We start from the raw sequence: 17838 nt of genomic DNA on the forward strand, positions 1-17838 counted from the left end.
ATACTTTTACTGGATGTGAATTTCATCCTCTACCTAATTTAGGTCCTAGCACCTATGTAATTGTGACTCCACCAAATTTCTAAAAATTCCAGTCAAAACTCCCTCTTTTATGAAGACTTTCCTGATCCTTCTAGATATCTACCTACTGTCTGGGTTCCAGGTGCACTTACATTTCTGTAGCTCTCTACCTTATAGGTAATCAGCTAGCATATGTTTTTGCTTTTTAAGACAGGAAGCTCACTGGGAGCAGGATCTGTGTTTAGCTCTTTCTTAGACCACCCAGCAGCTATGGTGGTGCCTTATGTCTAATAGACATACAATGTATATCCGAATGTACAAACGGATGAGTAGAGAGGAGGGAATCCCAGATGCGAGTTGAACATATAAAGCCTTAATGTGTATGTTCTTTGCTAGCTCTTTATAATCAACTAGAGGCCCAGTGCACAAATTCGTGCATGGTTGGAATCCCTTGGCCTGGCCGGCGATGGGGGCTGATCGGGGCCATCTCGCTTAGTCTTGATAGGGCAGATAGGGGCCCGCCGGGAGGAGGGACTGTGGGAGGTTGGCTGGCCATGGGAGGTTGGCTGTGGGAGCACACTGACCACCTAGGGGCAGCTCCTGCATTGAGTGTCTGCCCCCTGGTCGTCAGTGCATGTCATAGCTTAGGCTTTTATATATATAGACTAGAGGCCCGATGCATGAAGATTCGTGCAAGAATGGGCCTTCCTTCCCCTGGCTGCCGGTACCGCCTTCGCTCCGGCCAGAGCTGCCTTTTTGCCTTTGCTCCTCCTGGAGCCACCTTTCCACCTTCCCACGCTGCCCAGAGGCCCGGAGCGGCTAGGGTGGTGCGGAACACCTGTGTTGTTGCCATGGCCGCTCAGCACCTGCATATGCAAATTAACCCGCCATCTTTGTTGGGTTAATTTGCATACTCCTGATTGGCTGGTGGGCATTGAGAAGGTAAGGTCAATTTGCATCTTTCTCTTTTATTAGTGTAGATTAGCAAATATTTACTGATTGCCAAATGTGTGCAGGGCACTGTTATAAAACAGTTGGGAAGGAAGGAAAGACATAACCAGGGGGAAAGTTAAGCAATTTCTTCAAAACGATTTTCTCTTAACCCTCCATTACAGAAGTGATTGATTGATTGATGTGTCGACCTATAAATATAGATCTTGTAGATTGATTTGTATATGCATGTATATCTTGTTATTGCTAATTTTTTTCTAATTGGTTTTGGAGCTTTAGATTATGGGTAAAAATTATTGATTATAGGGCATATTAGAACATTAACTTATCTTTTTGTTGCAAGTCTATTTAATAACTGCAATTTCCCCACTTTAGTGGCAGACTCAATTTAATACATACTGGACGTTCTAAGAAATGTCTCATATATCTGGAAACTAATACCACATTTCCTCTTTCTCAAAAGGACACAGTAGGGTTTTAGTTCTAATTCTCGCTTTGCCCTTGCATAGTTGTACAGCATTCTGTGCAGACTGCCCCAGGGGAGGACAGTCTTGGTAGTAATCCCAATTTCTTCATAAAAGGGTCTGTGGATGAGTTTCTAGGTAAGCCTGAGCAGGATCGAGGTCACCCCCCAAACCTCTCACTGATTATCCAGTGTGCCTCCAATTCTATTTTTGCAGGAGGAATCTAACATAAAGTAGCACCTAAACCAAGGTGAATTTTGAGTGACACCAGCAGTCTACTGTAAATAAAATAGTCTCTGAACAAAAAACACAGTGGACACAATTGTGTGAGCACTGGGAAGGAGGTGGGGCATTGCCCACATCTCAGCCGTCTGACGTGGCTCTTTCCTGCAAACCCCCGAGCTGCACATGCTCTTCGACAGCCAGCAAATTCTGGCCTGCTGATGGAATGCCGGCCAGAAGCTAAGTGCCTGTGGCCCAGGACGTCCTAATTAAATTGTGGTGAATCCATTTTTTTCTTGGAGCACTTCATATATTTAATGTATGAGTATAAAAGCATTTTTCTATCTGGAGTCCCACCTCCCTCTTTTTTCACATTGGGTGGAATTCTGCATGTTATATGCTACAAAGGGAATGAAATAAACTTGTTATCTGGACTGTAATGACTTTATGATCTAAGACAGGAACACTGATATGGGAGCAGCTGGATCAGAAGAAATAGGCAATCAGTATCTGAGTGACAAAATACATTTTGTCATCTAGAAGTAAAGGGTAACGTATCTTAAAGGGCAAGCTACTAGGAAGAGTTGAGCAGAAACTAACAGTATGAGGCTGTTACTGTAGGGGCTCTGTGGCCAGCATTTAGGCTGTGGCTTTAAGAGGATCATTGGTTTTTCCATTGTCCTGTACTGCTTCCTCTCCGATGAGGTCATCTGCTTTGAGACATGATAAGAGAATTGGGCCTGGACCTTTTAGTTCTGTCTACGTGCCAACCTTCTCGAAGGCAGGGACCATGTCTTAAATTTCTCTCATATTTTTTTCCCCAGCATCTGGACTGGTGCTTGGTCAGTTGATATTGAGTAATAATTTTCCAACCAACTCAGAAGGATGCATGTGCTGTCTAGGCATTTGGGGAAGAGGGAGGGTGTCTGTGAGTGACATGTAGCCTTCTCCCAAAGTTTGCACAGGGGCCCAAGTGAAGCAGACCAGGCATTCCCGAGTGTGTAGGTGGGACATGCGTGGCGAATGTGCCTTGGACAGGGGAGTCAGGAGTCTAAAGAGCAGTTGCATGATTGAGGTTCGTGGAATTGGGGTGATGTTTATTTTTTTATGTAAATCAGTGGAAGACTCGGGTGTTTAGATGTGCAAGGAAGATGGGATAATGTAGCAGCCCTCTGCAAGGTAGTGTGGAGGGATGCTTCCGACAGCCCAGGGAGGGTTGGTGAGGATCAGGACGAGGGTGGAGGTAGTTAGTTCTAATAGGAAAGAGCAATTCAAGGCACACCAGGAAGGAAAAACCGACTCGGGCACACCCAGGTAGACAAAGAAGAGTCAAGATGACCTCACGGTTTTCCTGTTCCTGTTCCTGGGGTTGACAGAGGTTGGAAGGTGTCCACGGCTCTGGGCACGGAGGGCAGGAGGTAGGGTGCAGCAGAGTTGGGAGAAACGGCACATGCTACTGAGACTCCTTGTCCCCAAAGGCCCTTTAATCAGCAAAACGATCACCTGGTATAGATCTGTGATAGGATGTACAAGTTTTCACAAAGTGACTGCTGGCAATTATATACCAACTTAATTTTTTATGGAGGTTTGAAAAGTGGTGGAACTTTCTTTCTATTGGCAATCAAGGCACCCTTGGAAGAAGGGAATTATAAGCCGGTTGACTGAACGTGCTGTAGGGTTGCTTGCATCTCATGAAGCTGTCTTCTGATTTTCTTGTCGCTTGAGTGACAAAACTTGCTGATACTTGAACTAGATTACTAAGCAAACAAAATTAAGGCTTCACTCGAAGGTATGAGATTCAGAGAAGTATGTAGTGTATGTATTTTTCAATTTTCTTTTATTTTATTCAGGTTGGTTTTCCACAAATGTCAATTTCTACATTAGAAAACCCATTACTTGTTGATTTAAACAAATATATAATTGTATTGATTTCAGAGAGGAAGGGAGAGGGAGAGAGAGATAGAAACATCAATGATGAGAGAGAGAATCATTGATTGGCTGCCTCCTGCATGACCCCTGGGGATCGAGTCCATAAAGTGGGCATGTGCCCTTGACCAGAATCGAACCCGGGACTCTTTAGTCCACAGGCTGACGCTTTACCCACTGAGCCAAACCAGCTAGGGCTACTTGTTGATTTTTAAAACCTGGACTAACTGACCTGTGATTTCAGAACAGCTCAGTGTTGTATCTTAAAAATCAAGCACTCAGAATACCATCGAGGCCAAAATGACTCAGTGAGAAAGTATTTCTTAAATTTCACTGTTAAATATCCAAATGACAGTGCTGGTGTGTTGGTAAGTCCAGCTCTCAAATCAGAATTTCACACTTTTCCTTAAAACACCAGAGGACCGTGTTCTAAGCATTCAAATGAAATCTTGCGGAAAACAGCGTTTGTTGTAGAAGGGCATTTTATATTCCAGGTCACAACACACACATGCTTTCGTGGTGGTTCACCTAGTAGTTCATAGGCGCGTTCACATACAGGCATCAGAGACCAAGTTTCCCTCTCCCGTTAGTCAGTGTGACCATCTGATGACCTCAGTTAGGGAGGGGCATAGCAGGGCTCACAAATCTAAGAATCACTCCATTATCCACGCAGCGAAGGTCTGTCTTTCTTTCCCCCGCACCGGCTGAGATTTAAGTAAGTGCCCATCGATCAGTCTGACGTCTGGCTCTCGTTTTCCATAAATGAAGGGCTGTGGCTTTAAGTGATCGCAGGCTGCCTGTGCCAAAGGCACTCGCTGCAGCATCAGCCTGTGTGCGGAGAGGCGAGGCCGCAGAGGCAGCCGCTAACCTGCAGGACGAGAAGTAAGGCTAACCCCGGACCAAGGCCCGCCTCCCGGGAGAGCTGCCTCCCGGTAGAGCTTCAGATGTAGACAGACCGGCTGGTGGGTGGCGTGGCCACCTGTGCGCTTCGCGGGCAGTGCAGGGGGCGGGGGGATTGGAGACAGAAGCTGGAAAATGGGCTGCTCCGGCAGCAAAGTGTGCCTCTATTCTCCATGTGCAGCGACCAGGGTAATTAGTATTTGTTTCTAGTGCTTCTCTGGAGGAGTGGCAGGGACTAAGGCAGAGGTCTGTGGAATGAGGGGGAAATGCTTTTAATGACAAGCCACTCCCGCCTGCAAAGGCCGGTCTCGTGATCGCTGCATCACTGTGATCAAGATGTGGCGGGGGGCTCCCCTTGGCGGCTCCTAGGGGGGGCATTTTCGGGGAGCTGTGACTTCCGCCTTTGCCTCCCTCCCACCCTGGGTTTGGGGCTCTGCCTGATAAAGAAACGGTATCTCATGGCTGTGTCTGTGTGAGCGTGTGTGCATGGGTGATGGCTGCGAGTTGCAGTCCCTGGGAAATTCTCTCTTTTGCAAGGTTGAAAATTGCTTTGTGACTACCAAGACAGCTGCCTGCTTTTCCCTGATTCATGTCTGTAGCATCTACTGAAGAACTGCAGCTGATTCAGAGTATTATCATCTTCAGAAAATAATGTGGCTTGCCGAGTGAAATCAGTTTAATTTTTGTCTTTACTAGAGGATTATTTTTTCGCCTCAGCTTTATCACAAACTTTGTGTCTTCCTCTTAGAAGTCAAGGGCTGTCACAACTTCTTTTTATTGGTATTTGCAGAGATAGGACAAAGTGCGCGCCAGCGCAGATGCTGGGAACATTAAATATTTATCTAGAGCTGATGAGGTCTGGCTTGCCCTCGGAGGGGGGACTGCATCACCTCTTCAGCGCAGTGCGCACCCGCGGAAAGGCTTTGCTCCGGGCGCGGCTCCAAGTAAACATTCTCAGCGCCTCCCGTGCACGTTGCACGCGGCCCTGAGAAAATACAGATGTGTTTTTGGGGGACTCGGATTTCCTTCACCCGGAGGGACAGCTGTGTTTTTGAACAGCGCACACTGTTAGCCTAAGTGACTCACATCTTGGCCTCTGGAGGCTGAGTCTCGTCTTCCTGGTGATAACAAATGTGCGCCTCGCTGGGAGGGACCCCCCCCCCCCCCCCCCCGACCACCGGAGTAACCTGATGTTTGTCTTCCGCAGCGGGAGGAAGCTCTGAAACAGCACAAAACCCTGTCTCAAGAACTCGTGAGCCTCCGGGGAGAGCTGGGTAAGAGCTTTTCTTCTTGTTGAGGGTTACGGGGCGCGGGGCGGACTGGCCGGCTTGGTCTGCCCGGCTGCGTTGTGGCTGGAGGTGCCGGCTGGCAGCTGGTAGCTGCCCCCTCTGGCATCGCCGAGCAAACACTTAGCCATCGACATTTCTTCTGAATCTTGGCAGCGTGGCCACCGTTCACAGAATTCCTGGCACTGATCTGACGAAGCCTAGCAGAGCTTCTGATGACCAAAGCATCCCTCTTCCCAAAGGCAGGGACGGGCGCTTTTTTATAACCGCGAGGGCTCCTGGGCAATCATTCCGTCCTATTATTTTCGGAACCACCTTTCACACTGAAGGGTGGTGAGAGAACCCCCCCTCTCATGACGGTGCTGGCGTCACGCTTCCTGGGGAATGGGCGTGGGGGGTGAGTATAAAGTGAGAAGGATGCTGCCTGCCTGGAGAAGGCCCGTTTCTGTGCCGATCTTCCTGTGTGATGGGGCTGATGGTGAATCAGGACATGGTTCCACGAGCAGCCATGTGCCTCTGAGGCCTGGCACGCTCGCCACCCAGGTCCGCTGTTCCCGGCTGGCCTCTGTTTCCGTTCTGGTCCCTCCCGGAAGAGTCCTCGGGGTTGGGGTGCGTGCAGCTGACAATACGGCCTCCCCTACCCCAGCCACCGGGTGGGAGTGAGCTGCTGCCTCGGGGTCCCCTGTGTGCTGTGGGCACCCCCGCCCCAGAGAATCTGCTTTCTGCTGTAGCTTCAGCCAGGCCTGGGGATGTTCACCGAGAGGCGAGCTCCTTGACCTTTGCACGTGCTGGTGTCGCCACATAAAGTGTGTGCAGGTATGTGTACACATCATGCAGAGGCAACGGCCAGAGCAGAACTGTGTTCATCCAGTTCCGGGAGAAACTGCTCCTTTTTCTTGGGGTGAGACCAGAGCTGAAACACTGTCAGCAGCATGTGCTGGACTCGAACACCCCTGTCTCCCCAGGCGAAGCTCAGGTGGCCGTGGTGTGGGCTCAGGACCTCTCTGCGGGCCTCGTCCCTGTGCCCTTCTCCCCGCGCTGCAACGCCCCGCTCCTGGTCCCAATAGCTGGCCGGGGTCCTCGGCTCCTCCCCGCATTGGGGGCCGTGGGAATGAAGGGCTCTGTATGGAAACGTAACGTTTAGACAGATGGCACTTCAGGACCCCAAAGACTTGAGGGTTCTAGGGGAGCAGACCCCGAAAAGCACAGCTGAGAGCCAGCGCCGAGAGGCTTCAGGCTCTCTGCCCTGTGACTTACTGGGCTTCTGCGCTGCTGATCACCCACGTGACCGGCCTGGGGCGCTCTTGGCTGGGCCGGAGGTAATGTGAGGGCTGCAGAGGCAGATCAGGCCGGGGGCCTTGTCTGTGTGTTTCATTCACTCTAACCCAGTGGCGGGGAGATGAGCCTCGCTGCTGGCTCACGTTTCCGCGTCTCCCAAGACGGGACGGGAGACGGAACACTGCTCTCATTCACGCGGCTGGAATGGGGCACCCTCTCTGCCCCTTTGGTGGAGAGCACAGCTCATGATTTGAATGGGGACCCAGGTCCTCAGCCTGACAGGAAGCGGACCTCCCAGGCGGCACCCGCTCTCAGCTTTCCGCCTGTGAAAAGAGAGCGCGCCCCGGGGTCCTTTGCTGCTGTTATCACAGTGTCGGGATGCAGCGGCTGGCCCGGCCGGCGGTATCATTCGGTCACCCGAGGCCGGACTCGGAGAATGTCACCGGGGCTATTGAATCAGGTTGAACTGATCGGGTAACAGTGTGAAGCATGTGGGGAAGGGCTTTTGATTCTGCGAGGGGGCAGAGAGGAATCCTTCAGCTAGTTCTTCTGATGAAGCAGGCAGGATGCTCTCAAAGCTGCCAGGCTGTGTGTTTATAGCGTGAACTGAGAAGAAACAGGTCCCCCGGTGAAGTTGGAAGCTCAATTTTAAAATTGGAGGCGGTAGGGCGAAGTGGTTTGACTGTCCAGGTTCAACTCTTGGGTAGCTGGGCGGCCTGGGGCAAGTCACATGACATGTCTTCTGTCCTGTTTCATCCCCATGTGAAAGGCCTGTCCCAGTTGCCTGCCTCCAGGGTGGTCATGAGGATTACACGTGGTAACACGCTGTGAAATATTTAGCAGCAAGTGCTGACTGCTAGTAGACATGCAGTAGGTGTTAAGATGTATGCAGTTTGCAGCTGTGCAGTAATGAACCACATGTGCTGTTGTGTGACATCATAGACTGCACTGGAGAAAGGAATATTAATTAGGCAAAATATTAAGAGACCCCCCTAGGACAGGATGGTTTTTTTCACACTCAAAGGGAAGTTGCATGTGATCGATCCCTGCCTAATGCAGTAGAAGTGCTTGGGGTGTGGTTTTGTCCATTCATTTGTTAGTTTCTTGGACTGCAGTTCCTCACGGGATGTGAAGTTAATGTGTACTTTGCTGGCTTGTTGGGGAGCTTGAGTTAAATGGTAACGTATATGCAGTAACTGGCATAGTCCATCATGGGAACTCAAGAAGAGGGAGCCGCCCCTGTCACCATCATCCAAGCATCCACCTTTTCGCTCCAAAATAAAGGAGGGGCCATTGGTGTGTCTCTCCCACTGGGTGATTTTTGTTTACCTTCTCTGTGAAAACTGAGGTAAGGTTCCCAAACGCCGAGAACTGCAAAGAATGGAGAACAGCTCATAAACTCAGGAGCGCTGCAGCCCAGATGGAGTCTGCACTAGTGCCCTTCAGAACCCACCTCGTCCGCTCTGTTGACTGACATTCCCATTGTCCTCTCCCTCATCCCATTGTCCTCTCCCTCATCCCATTGTCCTCTCCCTCATCCCATTGTCCTCTCCCTCATCCCATTGTCCTCTCCCTCATCCCATTGTCCCCTCCCTCATCCCATTGTCCTCTCCCTCATCCCATTGTCCTCTCTCTCATCCCATTGTCCTCTCCCTCATCCCATTGTCCCCTCCCTCATCCCATTGTCCCCTCCCTCATCCCATTGTCCTCTCCCTCATCCCATTGTCCTCTCTCTCATCCCATTGTCCTCTCCCTCATCCCATTGTCCTCTCCCTCATCCCATTGTCCTCTCCCTCATCCCATTGTCCTCTCACTCCCTCGTGGCCTGGACTGCCCGGTTAACCCAGCTTACCCAACCCTGCAGCCCGCACGCTCCTGCTATCTGTGCCGTATCCTCATCCTGGAATAACTTTCCATTTGCTCCTTCCAACACCCCCCCCCCCCCCCCCCGGCCATCTTACAACACAGCCCTGAGGCTTCCTTCGCTCCAGTGAGCCCTCCATCCTTCCATTCGTGCATTTATTGTATCTCGTGTCTTCCCGCTGTCTTCAGGTAGTAACTTCTTAATTGCAGAGACTCTTTGCTGTCCCCTCTGGAAAAATAGATAATCTGCTTTCTGTTTTTATGGGTGCCTGATCAATATTTATGGGCATTTGAAGCTTTAGAGTTCCTTTTTATTTAAAAAACAATGTATGAAAATTAAAATCTTGAAGTGAGAGGAAAATCGCCATAGCTCCCCTATCCTGACACACTTTTATTTTTGTATATTCTTCTTTATTTATATGAATATATACAAGTTTTACTCTGATCTTGTATTAGGTATAATTTACACACAATAGAATGCTTGTTGTTCCATCAGTTTTGACAAACACATACACTCATATAGCCTCCACCTCTATCAAGGCACAGAATATTTCTCCCATCCCAGAACCGCCCCCACCTGCCCCCTCCCCAGGGCCGCTTTTAGTAGCCCCCTCTTCCAAAAGAAACAAACACGGGCCTGATTTTTATCACCATACCAGTAGGTTAACTTTGTCTGTTGTACAATTTCATATAAACGGAAACACACAGTATGTTCTTTCTGTGCCTGGCTTCTTCCACACAGCATGACGTTTCTGTGGCCCGTCCATGTAATTTTGCATACACTCTGATCTTTTCATCTTGTATCAGGCACTGAGGTAAGGTTCCCATACGCTAAGAACTACATACCACCTCCCAGTCTTCACTGTGGTGATGCTTAATGACTGTGGGCAAGCCTACCGAGTGGGCGCAGCACAAACGGTGTTGTAGTGGAGAGAGCGTCTCATTGTTGGCTGTGTCCCCGCCCATCCCCATGGCTTCCACCGCAACCTGTAGGGGGATGACCGACACGTTTACTTCCCTGGTCCTCTCCGTCCTGAGCAGCAGGGGTGTTTTCCCCAGTGAAGATCTGCCTCCAGCAGAGCCAGTCCTGTGTACTCACCCCTCCCGGACTTCCCCGCCCCTTGCTTCCTGAGCACTCTCTGCAGTGTCTTCTCATTCAGACCTAACCCTCCAAGTCCATTCATCATCCTCCGCAGTGGCACTTAGTCACTTACCAGCCATGCCCAAGGCTGAGGTCAGGCTCCTTGTCCTGCGTCCCCCACCCGCTACCAGGCTGTGTTCTCAGCCTCGCTCAGCATTCTGGCTGCTGCTGCTCTAACTTAAGCACCATCGTTTCTGACCTGGAATCCTGGTATATCACCCTGCTCACCTAACAAGTCACCTTGTCTCCGGGCTTGCTTCTCTCCTCTCCACACGCCACTGGGACTATCCTTACAGTAAATCTCACATGTGTCCTCTACTGGACGTTTTTAACAGAAATGACTCCATTTTTTGGGCTTTGGGAAAAAATCCAGACTTATCAAAGCCAGCACATAAGATTGCATAAGATTGGACTGTAACCTTCCAGTCCAACTTCATGATATCGGCACACTCATTTCCCTTTGTTCCCATTGTCTTTCCCCTGCCAGGCCCCAGCCAGGGGGGTATTCAGACGTATTCTGCACATCTTTGGCACAGGTTATCCTCGCTGTCTGAAATGCTCTCTCCCCTTTTCACTAACTTGCTATTTTTTTTTTTTAGCCTTTCAAAGGCCTTCTCATTTTTCAAAACCTACCTAAAATATCTCGTCTTCAATTGAGTTTCACCCAGATCTTTCAAGCGCGTTGATTAATTATGCCTTCTACTATGCCCTTCAAGTTGCTCTTATATATGTATTTATAGGCCTCCTCTCACAGTCCAGAACCGTGAGCTGTTCAAGGGCAAGGCCAGGATCGCCTTCCTCTTTGTGGCTCTATCGCTGGTACTCCAGTGAAGGGATGATTTTACTTGTGAAGGACAGGAGCTAGGGAGAGTTGGGGGATCATTTTAGATTAACATTAGTTTGCACTGATAACGACTTTTGGGATCTTTTTATTTGAATGAAGAGTTCAAGAAGTCTTGTTAGATTCAAATATGCCTTGTTATTACCTACTAGGAAATAGTAACGTGGCTTTGCCAAAAGTAGTGTACGGATTATGTAATGTATGCTTAGCTGGTGTCTGTGAGCGTGGCTACCTCACACCTCGGGGATGTGTCCCTTCTTTCTCTGCTCAGTTGTGGTCTGACAGGCTGTGTACTTAAAGGAGTTTTGGTCTTAGGCTCTACAGCAGCAGTTCTCAACCTGTGCGTCGCGACCCACAGGTTGAGAACCGCTAGCAGGGTCGCCTAAGACCATTGGAAAACACAGATATTTACATTATGATTCATAACAGTAGCAAAATTACAGTTATGAAGTAGCAACGAAAATAATTTTATGGTTGGGGGTCACCACAACATGAGGAACTGTATTAAAGGGTCGCAGCATTAAAAAGGTTGAGATCCACTGCTTTACAGGTAAGTCACTCTTTGGTTACCAAACTCCAGAAGTGATATTTGAAATGGGCTTTAAGGAAATATCTACTCATATAATGAAAACCTGTTGTACATAAAAGTAAATCTTCATCCCACTGAGATGATTGAAGATGGAGTTGATACCACCTCAAACTTAGCTCATTCTTTTTTAAAATTTTATCTTTATTGTTGAAAGTATTACAGAGGTCTCCCCTACTCCTCCCTTCCCCTCGCCCATTGATGCCCTCCTCCCCACTCCTGTCCCCTCCCCAGGCCTTCCCAGTTAGCTCATCCTTTTCCTATCTGTGTCTCTCTATCCTAAACGTAGACTTGGGCTCGTTGTGTTTATAGGTAAGAGGACTCATTCTCTCTCCTTGCATCATGTTACCAAGGGGATCTGTTTTGAAAATCCATTGAATATTTTTTCCTTGTCCTAACTTGTCCTTGCCCAGTTTTGACCTGTTCAGTTTTTTCCTCATTTCATGTCATCTCTCTAGAACGGTGGTTCTCAGACTTCAGTGGGTACTGAAATGGACCTGGTTAAGATGCAGGTTCCAGGTCCTGACTCAGGTGGTGTGGAATGGAGTCCAGGCGTCTGCTTTTAATGCTCAGGCAGGTGACCCTGATGCGGCTGCTCCCTGGACGACACCTGGCACCACACCCGCTGTCCAGAATGTTGTTGCTTTTATGTCAAAAAGTACATAAGAATCAAGTAAGCACCTAAGAGAGGAAACAGTACCAAATGGCTTTAACTGAACCGAGTCCATTCTTGTACACAGCTTTCCAAATTTTATGCATTTCAGCAACATTTACCTGCCCTTTTGAACCTTGCACCCTAAAAATGAATCATCAGGGAGAAGGAGAGGCCAAATATTACCTGGCTCAAAATCACCTTTTTATGAACGTTACATTTAGTCTCTTGGTGGAAATGGGATTTGCTTGAAGTCTGAACTCTTTTTTTTCTCAGGCCTGAGGCTGACAGCGTTTTGTCAGTTATTGAGTCAGGCTTTCGCCTCCAGTGCACTTTCATCCTAAGGTTTTCATTGGTCCATGGGATGTGTGTTGGTGCGGTTAGGAGAGCATCTGTTTTGCAGCCCTTTGCTGGCCGGTGAGTAAGCTGAAAAGCAGCAGAGCCTTTTATTGGCTCCGAGGATGCCCCCTGGCACCTGTGTTCTAAGGTGGGCTGATTGGGCCAGATCATCATCTCAGGGAGATGAAGAATTTGCCAGGACTAGTCAGTGTAGGGAGAGAAAAGATCATGTCTACCTGCCTTGTCATGCCGTCTTTCTAGCTCTCACTAGAGAATTAAGTCCTAATACCCTGAGGCGTCCATTGGATGTAGGAGCTCACTTTTCTCTTCCTCATCTCAGGCTGGGAAAAGAGCCACTCAGATAAGGTTGGTGCTCTGTGGTGTAGAACCCGCACTGGAAAAGGCTGAGCAGATTGCGCTGTAGACCCCTTCCAGACACTTCAGTTCCCTCTCTAGTGAAATAGGATTTTATGTAATACCGATTGTATCAACTCAACATATATCCTTTCTTCTCTAACTTTGGGCTCCGTTTGTTCTTTTTCTAGTTCCTTAAGGCATAGAAGTCGAGTTTTTATTAGGGTCTGTATTGCTGTGAACTTCCCTCATAGAAATGTTTTGCTGCACCCCGTAAGTTCTGGCCTGTGGTATTTCCATTTTCAGGGGTCTCAAGAAACTTTCTTACTTCCCCTTTAATTTCTCTTTTGACCCATTGGTTGTTCAGGAGAGTGTTAATTTCTATGTGTTCATGAGTTTTCCAGTTTCCCTCTTGTTATTAACTTCTAGTTTCATGCCCTTGTGGTCAGAGAAGATACTTGGTCTGATTTCATTCTTTTTGAAGTTGCTATGAATAGTTTTTTGAGCTAACATATGGTCTAGCCTAGAAAATCTTCCATGTGCACTCAAGAATGTGTGTTCTGCTGCTGTTGGTAGAGTGTTCTGTCTATGTCCGTTTGGTCTATCGTGCTGTTCAAATATGCTGTCTCCTTGTTGATTCTCTGTCTCGAAGACCTTCCATTGCTGAGAGTGGTGCATTAAAGTCCCCAACTATTATCCTATTACTGTTTATTTTTTTTCTTTTAGCTCTGTTAGTTATTATATTACTTGTAATAATAAATGTGAGGGTACTTTGTCAGGTATGAGCTGAGTTTAAAGGTTAGGCTGTATTATTTATGGGAGAATTGATTTGGTAGTGCAGGCTTTTTGTAAAAGTAAATTTCTGGTAAGTTATGATTAATGGAAGGCTTTGAAATCACTTTGTGTCAATTCATATAATTCCCTAGGGCAGTCAGAAAGCCATTTGTAACTAGTTTTGAAATTGAGTAAAAAACCTTTCTCTAGCACAGGCCTGCAAATTTCTAGGTCACATAAAAAAGTAGTACCTCTTGGGAGGTGAAATGTGGGGCTCTTATGAGTCAATGATTGTGCCACAGACAGTCTGTGAAGGCTCACTCTGCAGAATACAATGCCGTCTCTTTCACTGTATCTTCACCAGACTAGAAGCTCTGAGCAGGTGATATTTATTCCTACCGTGTGTATCAGGAAATTGTCATGAGGAAAGTTAGGAATGACTGTTGTAGGGTAGTCTACCCTACCCCTTTTTTGTTCTTCTGTAGGCTACTGCCTCTCCACAGAGCAGCAATTTTACTTTTTAAAAATGGCTTCTTGGTTACTTTGTTCAGTTACATTACTATCTCCAATTTTAAACAGATTAAACTTCCTTTTAAGAGAGTAACCAACAAAATCACTTGCCCTGGAAGTATGTCATGACTGGATTTCCCTTCATAGAATAATATTATGAAATAGTCACGCTACTATGGCAGTAGGTTGAGTCCCCATTCATACTTCTAGGGCAGGGGTACAGGGGAAGTAAGATAACTGTTACGTAAGATGTTAATACTTGGGGACGCTAGGAACTCTCTCTACTCTTTGTTCCTTTTCTACAAATCTGAAATTATTCTACAATTAAAAGTTTAAAAACACAAACTATGTTTATGTGAAGAAGTGTATGCTACTGAAGACAGTTGCAAAGGTGCCCAGAACTAAAAGCAGGTGTCTGACTTCCCAGGTGGCCAGAGAGAGATTGAGAAAGAGGCCCAAAGCAGGCAAGCAGAGCTGGATACCAGCATCTCATTTCCCTCGTAGACGGTGCAGGGAAGGGGATCTCTGCTCCAAGAAGCACTGGTATCCACAGCAGGCCTGCAGGAAGCATCTAGAAAAAGCACGTGTGTACAGCTGGGGAGTGAAGTCATCTTACTTTCCAGTTTTTCTCATTTTTCTTTCACAGTCTCTTACATGGCATCACAAACTTTGCAGGCTCTTCCATGTGACTTCCCCAATTTTTAAAAAAATATATTTCATTTACTTTTTTACAGAGAGGAAGGGAAAGAGATAGAGAGTTAGAAACATTGATGAGAGAGAAACATTGATCAGTTGCCTCCTGCACACCTCCTACTGGGGATGTGCCCACAACCAAGGTACATGCCCCTGACTGGAATCGAACCTGGGACCCTTGAGTCCGTAGGCCGACGCTCTATCCACTGAGCCAAACCGGTTAGGGCAGTGGTCGGCAAACTCATTAGTCAACAGAGCCAAATATCAACAGTACAACGATTGAAATTTCTTTTGAGAGCCCAATTTTTTAAACTTCTTCTAACGCTACTTCTTCAAAATAGACTCGCCCAGGCCGTGGTATTTTGTGGAAGAGCCACACTCAAGGGGCCAAAGAGCCGCATGTGGCTCGCAAACCGCAGTTTGCCGACCACTGGGTTAGGGCAACCTCCCCAATTTTGTTTTTTCTTTTTCCTTTTATATTTTATGTCCAATGTAGATAAAAATCACCTAAAAGTTGGGAAAATTCTATTGCATAGAATGCCAAGAACAAGAGTGGTCGAAAGGGAAGATTTGATGGATGTGTGTGTGTGAGTGTATTTATCTTCTCTGAATATGAGACAAGCAGTGCTTCGTTTTAACGGTCACATTCTGCCATGGAAACCCACGCATGTCTTTGAGGGCTCTCCAAACACATGTGAATTGGTGGCCCTTTGCAAGGCTATTAATGAATAATAACATCTATTACATGCATACTCTGGTTAGGCACTGGGCCCGGCGCTTCACATGTATTATTTTATTCTGCAGGGAAGGCACTAACATATTATCTCCATTTAAAACAACGAAATGCAGACTTAGAAAGCTTAAGTTTCTCAAATCGCATAGCAGGTAAATGGTGTGGCTGAGATGTGAACCTAAGAATTCTACCTCTTTTCTATTAAGACATGTAATTGCGTTCTTGAGAATGAAAATATTTGTGGTTGTCTCATGATGAAGCATGCTACTGAGACATAAAAATTAAGAAATGTCAGTATTATTTCAAAAGACTATTAAAATTTAGGACCATGGTTGTCTAATGAGGTTTTCTCTGCACGTAGCACACTTATCAGTTACCAAAGGGAAATTAGTCTCTACAAAATGGAAATAATAAAAATCCGACCTCCCCCTCTTAGGAAAGCCGCCAGGACTAAGTATGTAATGGCTCCATTTCCTCTCCTTGGGGGTGACTCTAAAGGACCTGGGATACGTCCAGTTCTACTTCCCAGAGGTTATATTTGACTCTGACATTGGGCATTTTCTAGAAGTCATCCAAAGAGTTAGTGGAAAAGGATAAGTATCAAGCATTTCACCGCTTCTTCTGAAATATCTGCTCCTTGCTCGGCTACCGATGTTTCAAACTGTCAGGGAGTGTCCCTACGTTTTTCCTGTTTTTGTCGTTGGCCTAGAATTCTCAGGCCCGGTTTCTCCCAGAGCGAAGTGTTGACTTCTCATCGGCAACACGGCTCATGTTTGAGGGCTAATCTTGCAAATGAGGGGTGTCTGTTTTTCTGATTGAAAACTGTATCCCTCGTTTCAAGGTGGATTGCTGGAGATGGCTTTTCCAGTCTGTGTACGAGAGTCGTCATCCTTCCGCTCTGCTGCAGGCAGGGGGACTTTCGGTGCCCTTAATCAGACTTGCTTTTAAAAATCACCTGATGGAAGGATGTTTTCAAAACCAGGACAAAGGACTACTTCATTACTGTGTGGATTTTGTATTTATCCAGTAACTTCTGGATAAGTGTCGCCTAACAGGGTGGGAAGACTCCGGGCTTATTAGTCTGAATTCTGAAACATCGCGTGTCTGATTGGGGCTTTGTTGGGTGTCTGACTAGGTGACTGGAAGCGAGTGGGACTCAGAAGAAGAAGCCAGGAGGGACAGGACTGAGAATGGGAGTCGGCAAGCGGAGGGACATGAGAAATCTCTCCTTAACTGTAGGAAGCACAAGGACAAGGCCGTGCCTGACGCCTGGGGCGACAGGGACGCTCGGAGTGCCCTTGATAACTCTCAGTGCACGTGTCCTTTAAAAAAGCCTTTCACGAGCCTTTACACCAAATGAATGTTTCCCCAGGAGCCCAGGCCACCGCCTTAGAAATAAAGGCCTTTGTGTGAGTGATCACGCAGCCCAGCTGTTCTCCACAGCACAGCAGGGCTACACAGGGCAAAGGTCCCAGCACAGCTGTGGGCTGACGTCACCATCTGGGGCTGCGCCTGCGCACTGGGCGGTGTACGAGAGCAGCAAAGCACCCGCTCCCCATCTGGCCCAGCTTCTCCCGTCCCCTCCCCTCCCGTCTGTCTGTCTGTCTGTCCTCCCTTCACCCCACTAGCAATGGCGAGCTTCCGCCTAGAAGCTCTTCTGTTTTCTAGTTCTGATGTGAGCATTTGGATGGACTAGAGTCATTCTATTCCACCCTCCCCCCAAAAACCTGGAATTCCAAGGGAATTAAGCAAAAAGGCTGCGTGAAACCAGCATTTTTCTGACTAGAAAGCTATTTGATACCCTCACTGACTGCTTCCAAAATACTTTCCTATTGCCGACTTTCCTGTAGAGTTCTAACAGAATTCCCACCAAAGAGGCTGTGGCCCGTCCTTTTACTTGTGCACCGTGTGAGGTTAGGCGGCAGAAGCTAAGTTGTGTTTACTCGTTTGCCTCCCATGGGCCTTCTTGAATCATTATTTCTCAGATAAATAATTAGTGCAGTAAAAGGACAAGTGAATGTTGAAGATGTCCTGTAGTAATTGACATAGCCCCTTATCTTTTATGAAACTGTTTTAAAGAGAAAAAAAATAACTTCCAAAGTTTCTTCCCAAAGAATGAGTTGTCAGTGATGTTTCATGTAATGGCCTCTATAATCTGCCTCCAGCTATAATCTTCCCCTGTGTTCAGAGCAGCATTATTCAAAGACGCCAGAAGGCGGAATCAACTCCCCGTGTCCACTGAGGGGTGGCTGGGTAAGCAAAAGGTAGTGTGTACCTGCAATAGCATTTGACCCGGCTTAAAACGGG

General features: G+C 47.4%; 1 protein-coding gene across 6 annotated transcripts in view; it reads left to right on the top strand.

Moving 5' to 3' along the window:
* MTUS1 (microtubule associated scaffold protein 1) overlaps positions 1 to 17838 on the top strand; it is a 131419-nt gene that overhangs the window by 102481 nt on the left and 11100 nt on the right. For 5 of the 6 annotated variants that reach the window (XM_079779090.1, XM_079779091.1, XM_079779088.1 and 2 more), the window contains one exon: positions 5689 to 5755. In XM_079779090.1, the coding sequence (XP_079635216.1) occupies positions 5689 to 5755 (67 nt within the window). Of the gene's footprint in view, positions 1 to 3682; positions 4671 to 5688; positions 5756 to 17838 lie in introns of those variants that run through there. The other variant, XM_079779093.1, reaches the window with a different exon arrangement.

This window comes from Cnephaeus nilssonii, assembly GCF_951640355.1.
Source record: "Cnephaeus nilssonii genome assembly, chromosome: 8".
Lineage (NCBI taxonomy): Eukaryota > Metazoa > Chordata > Mammalia > Chiroptera > Vespertilionidae > Cnephaeus > Cnephaeus nilssonii.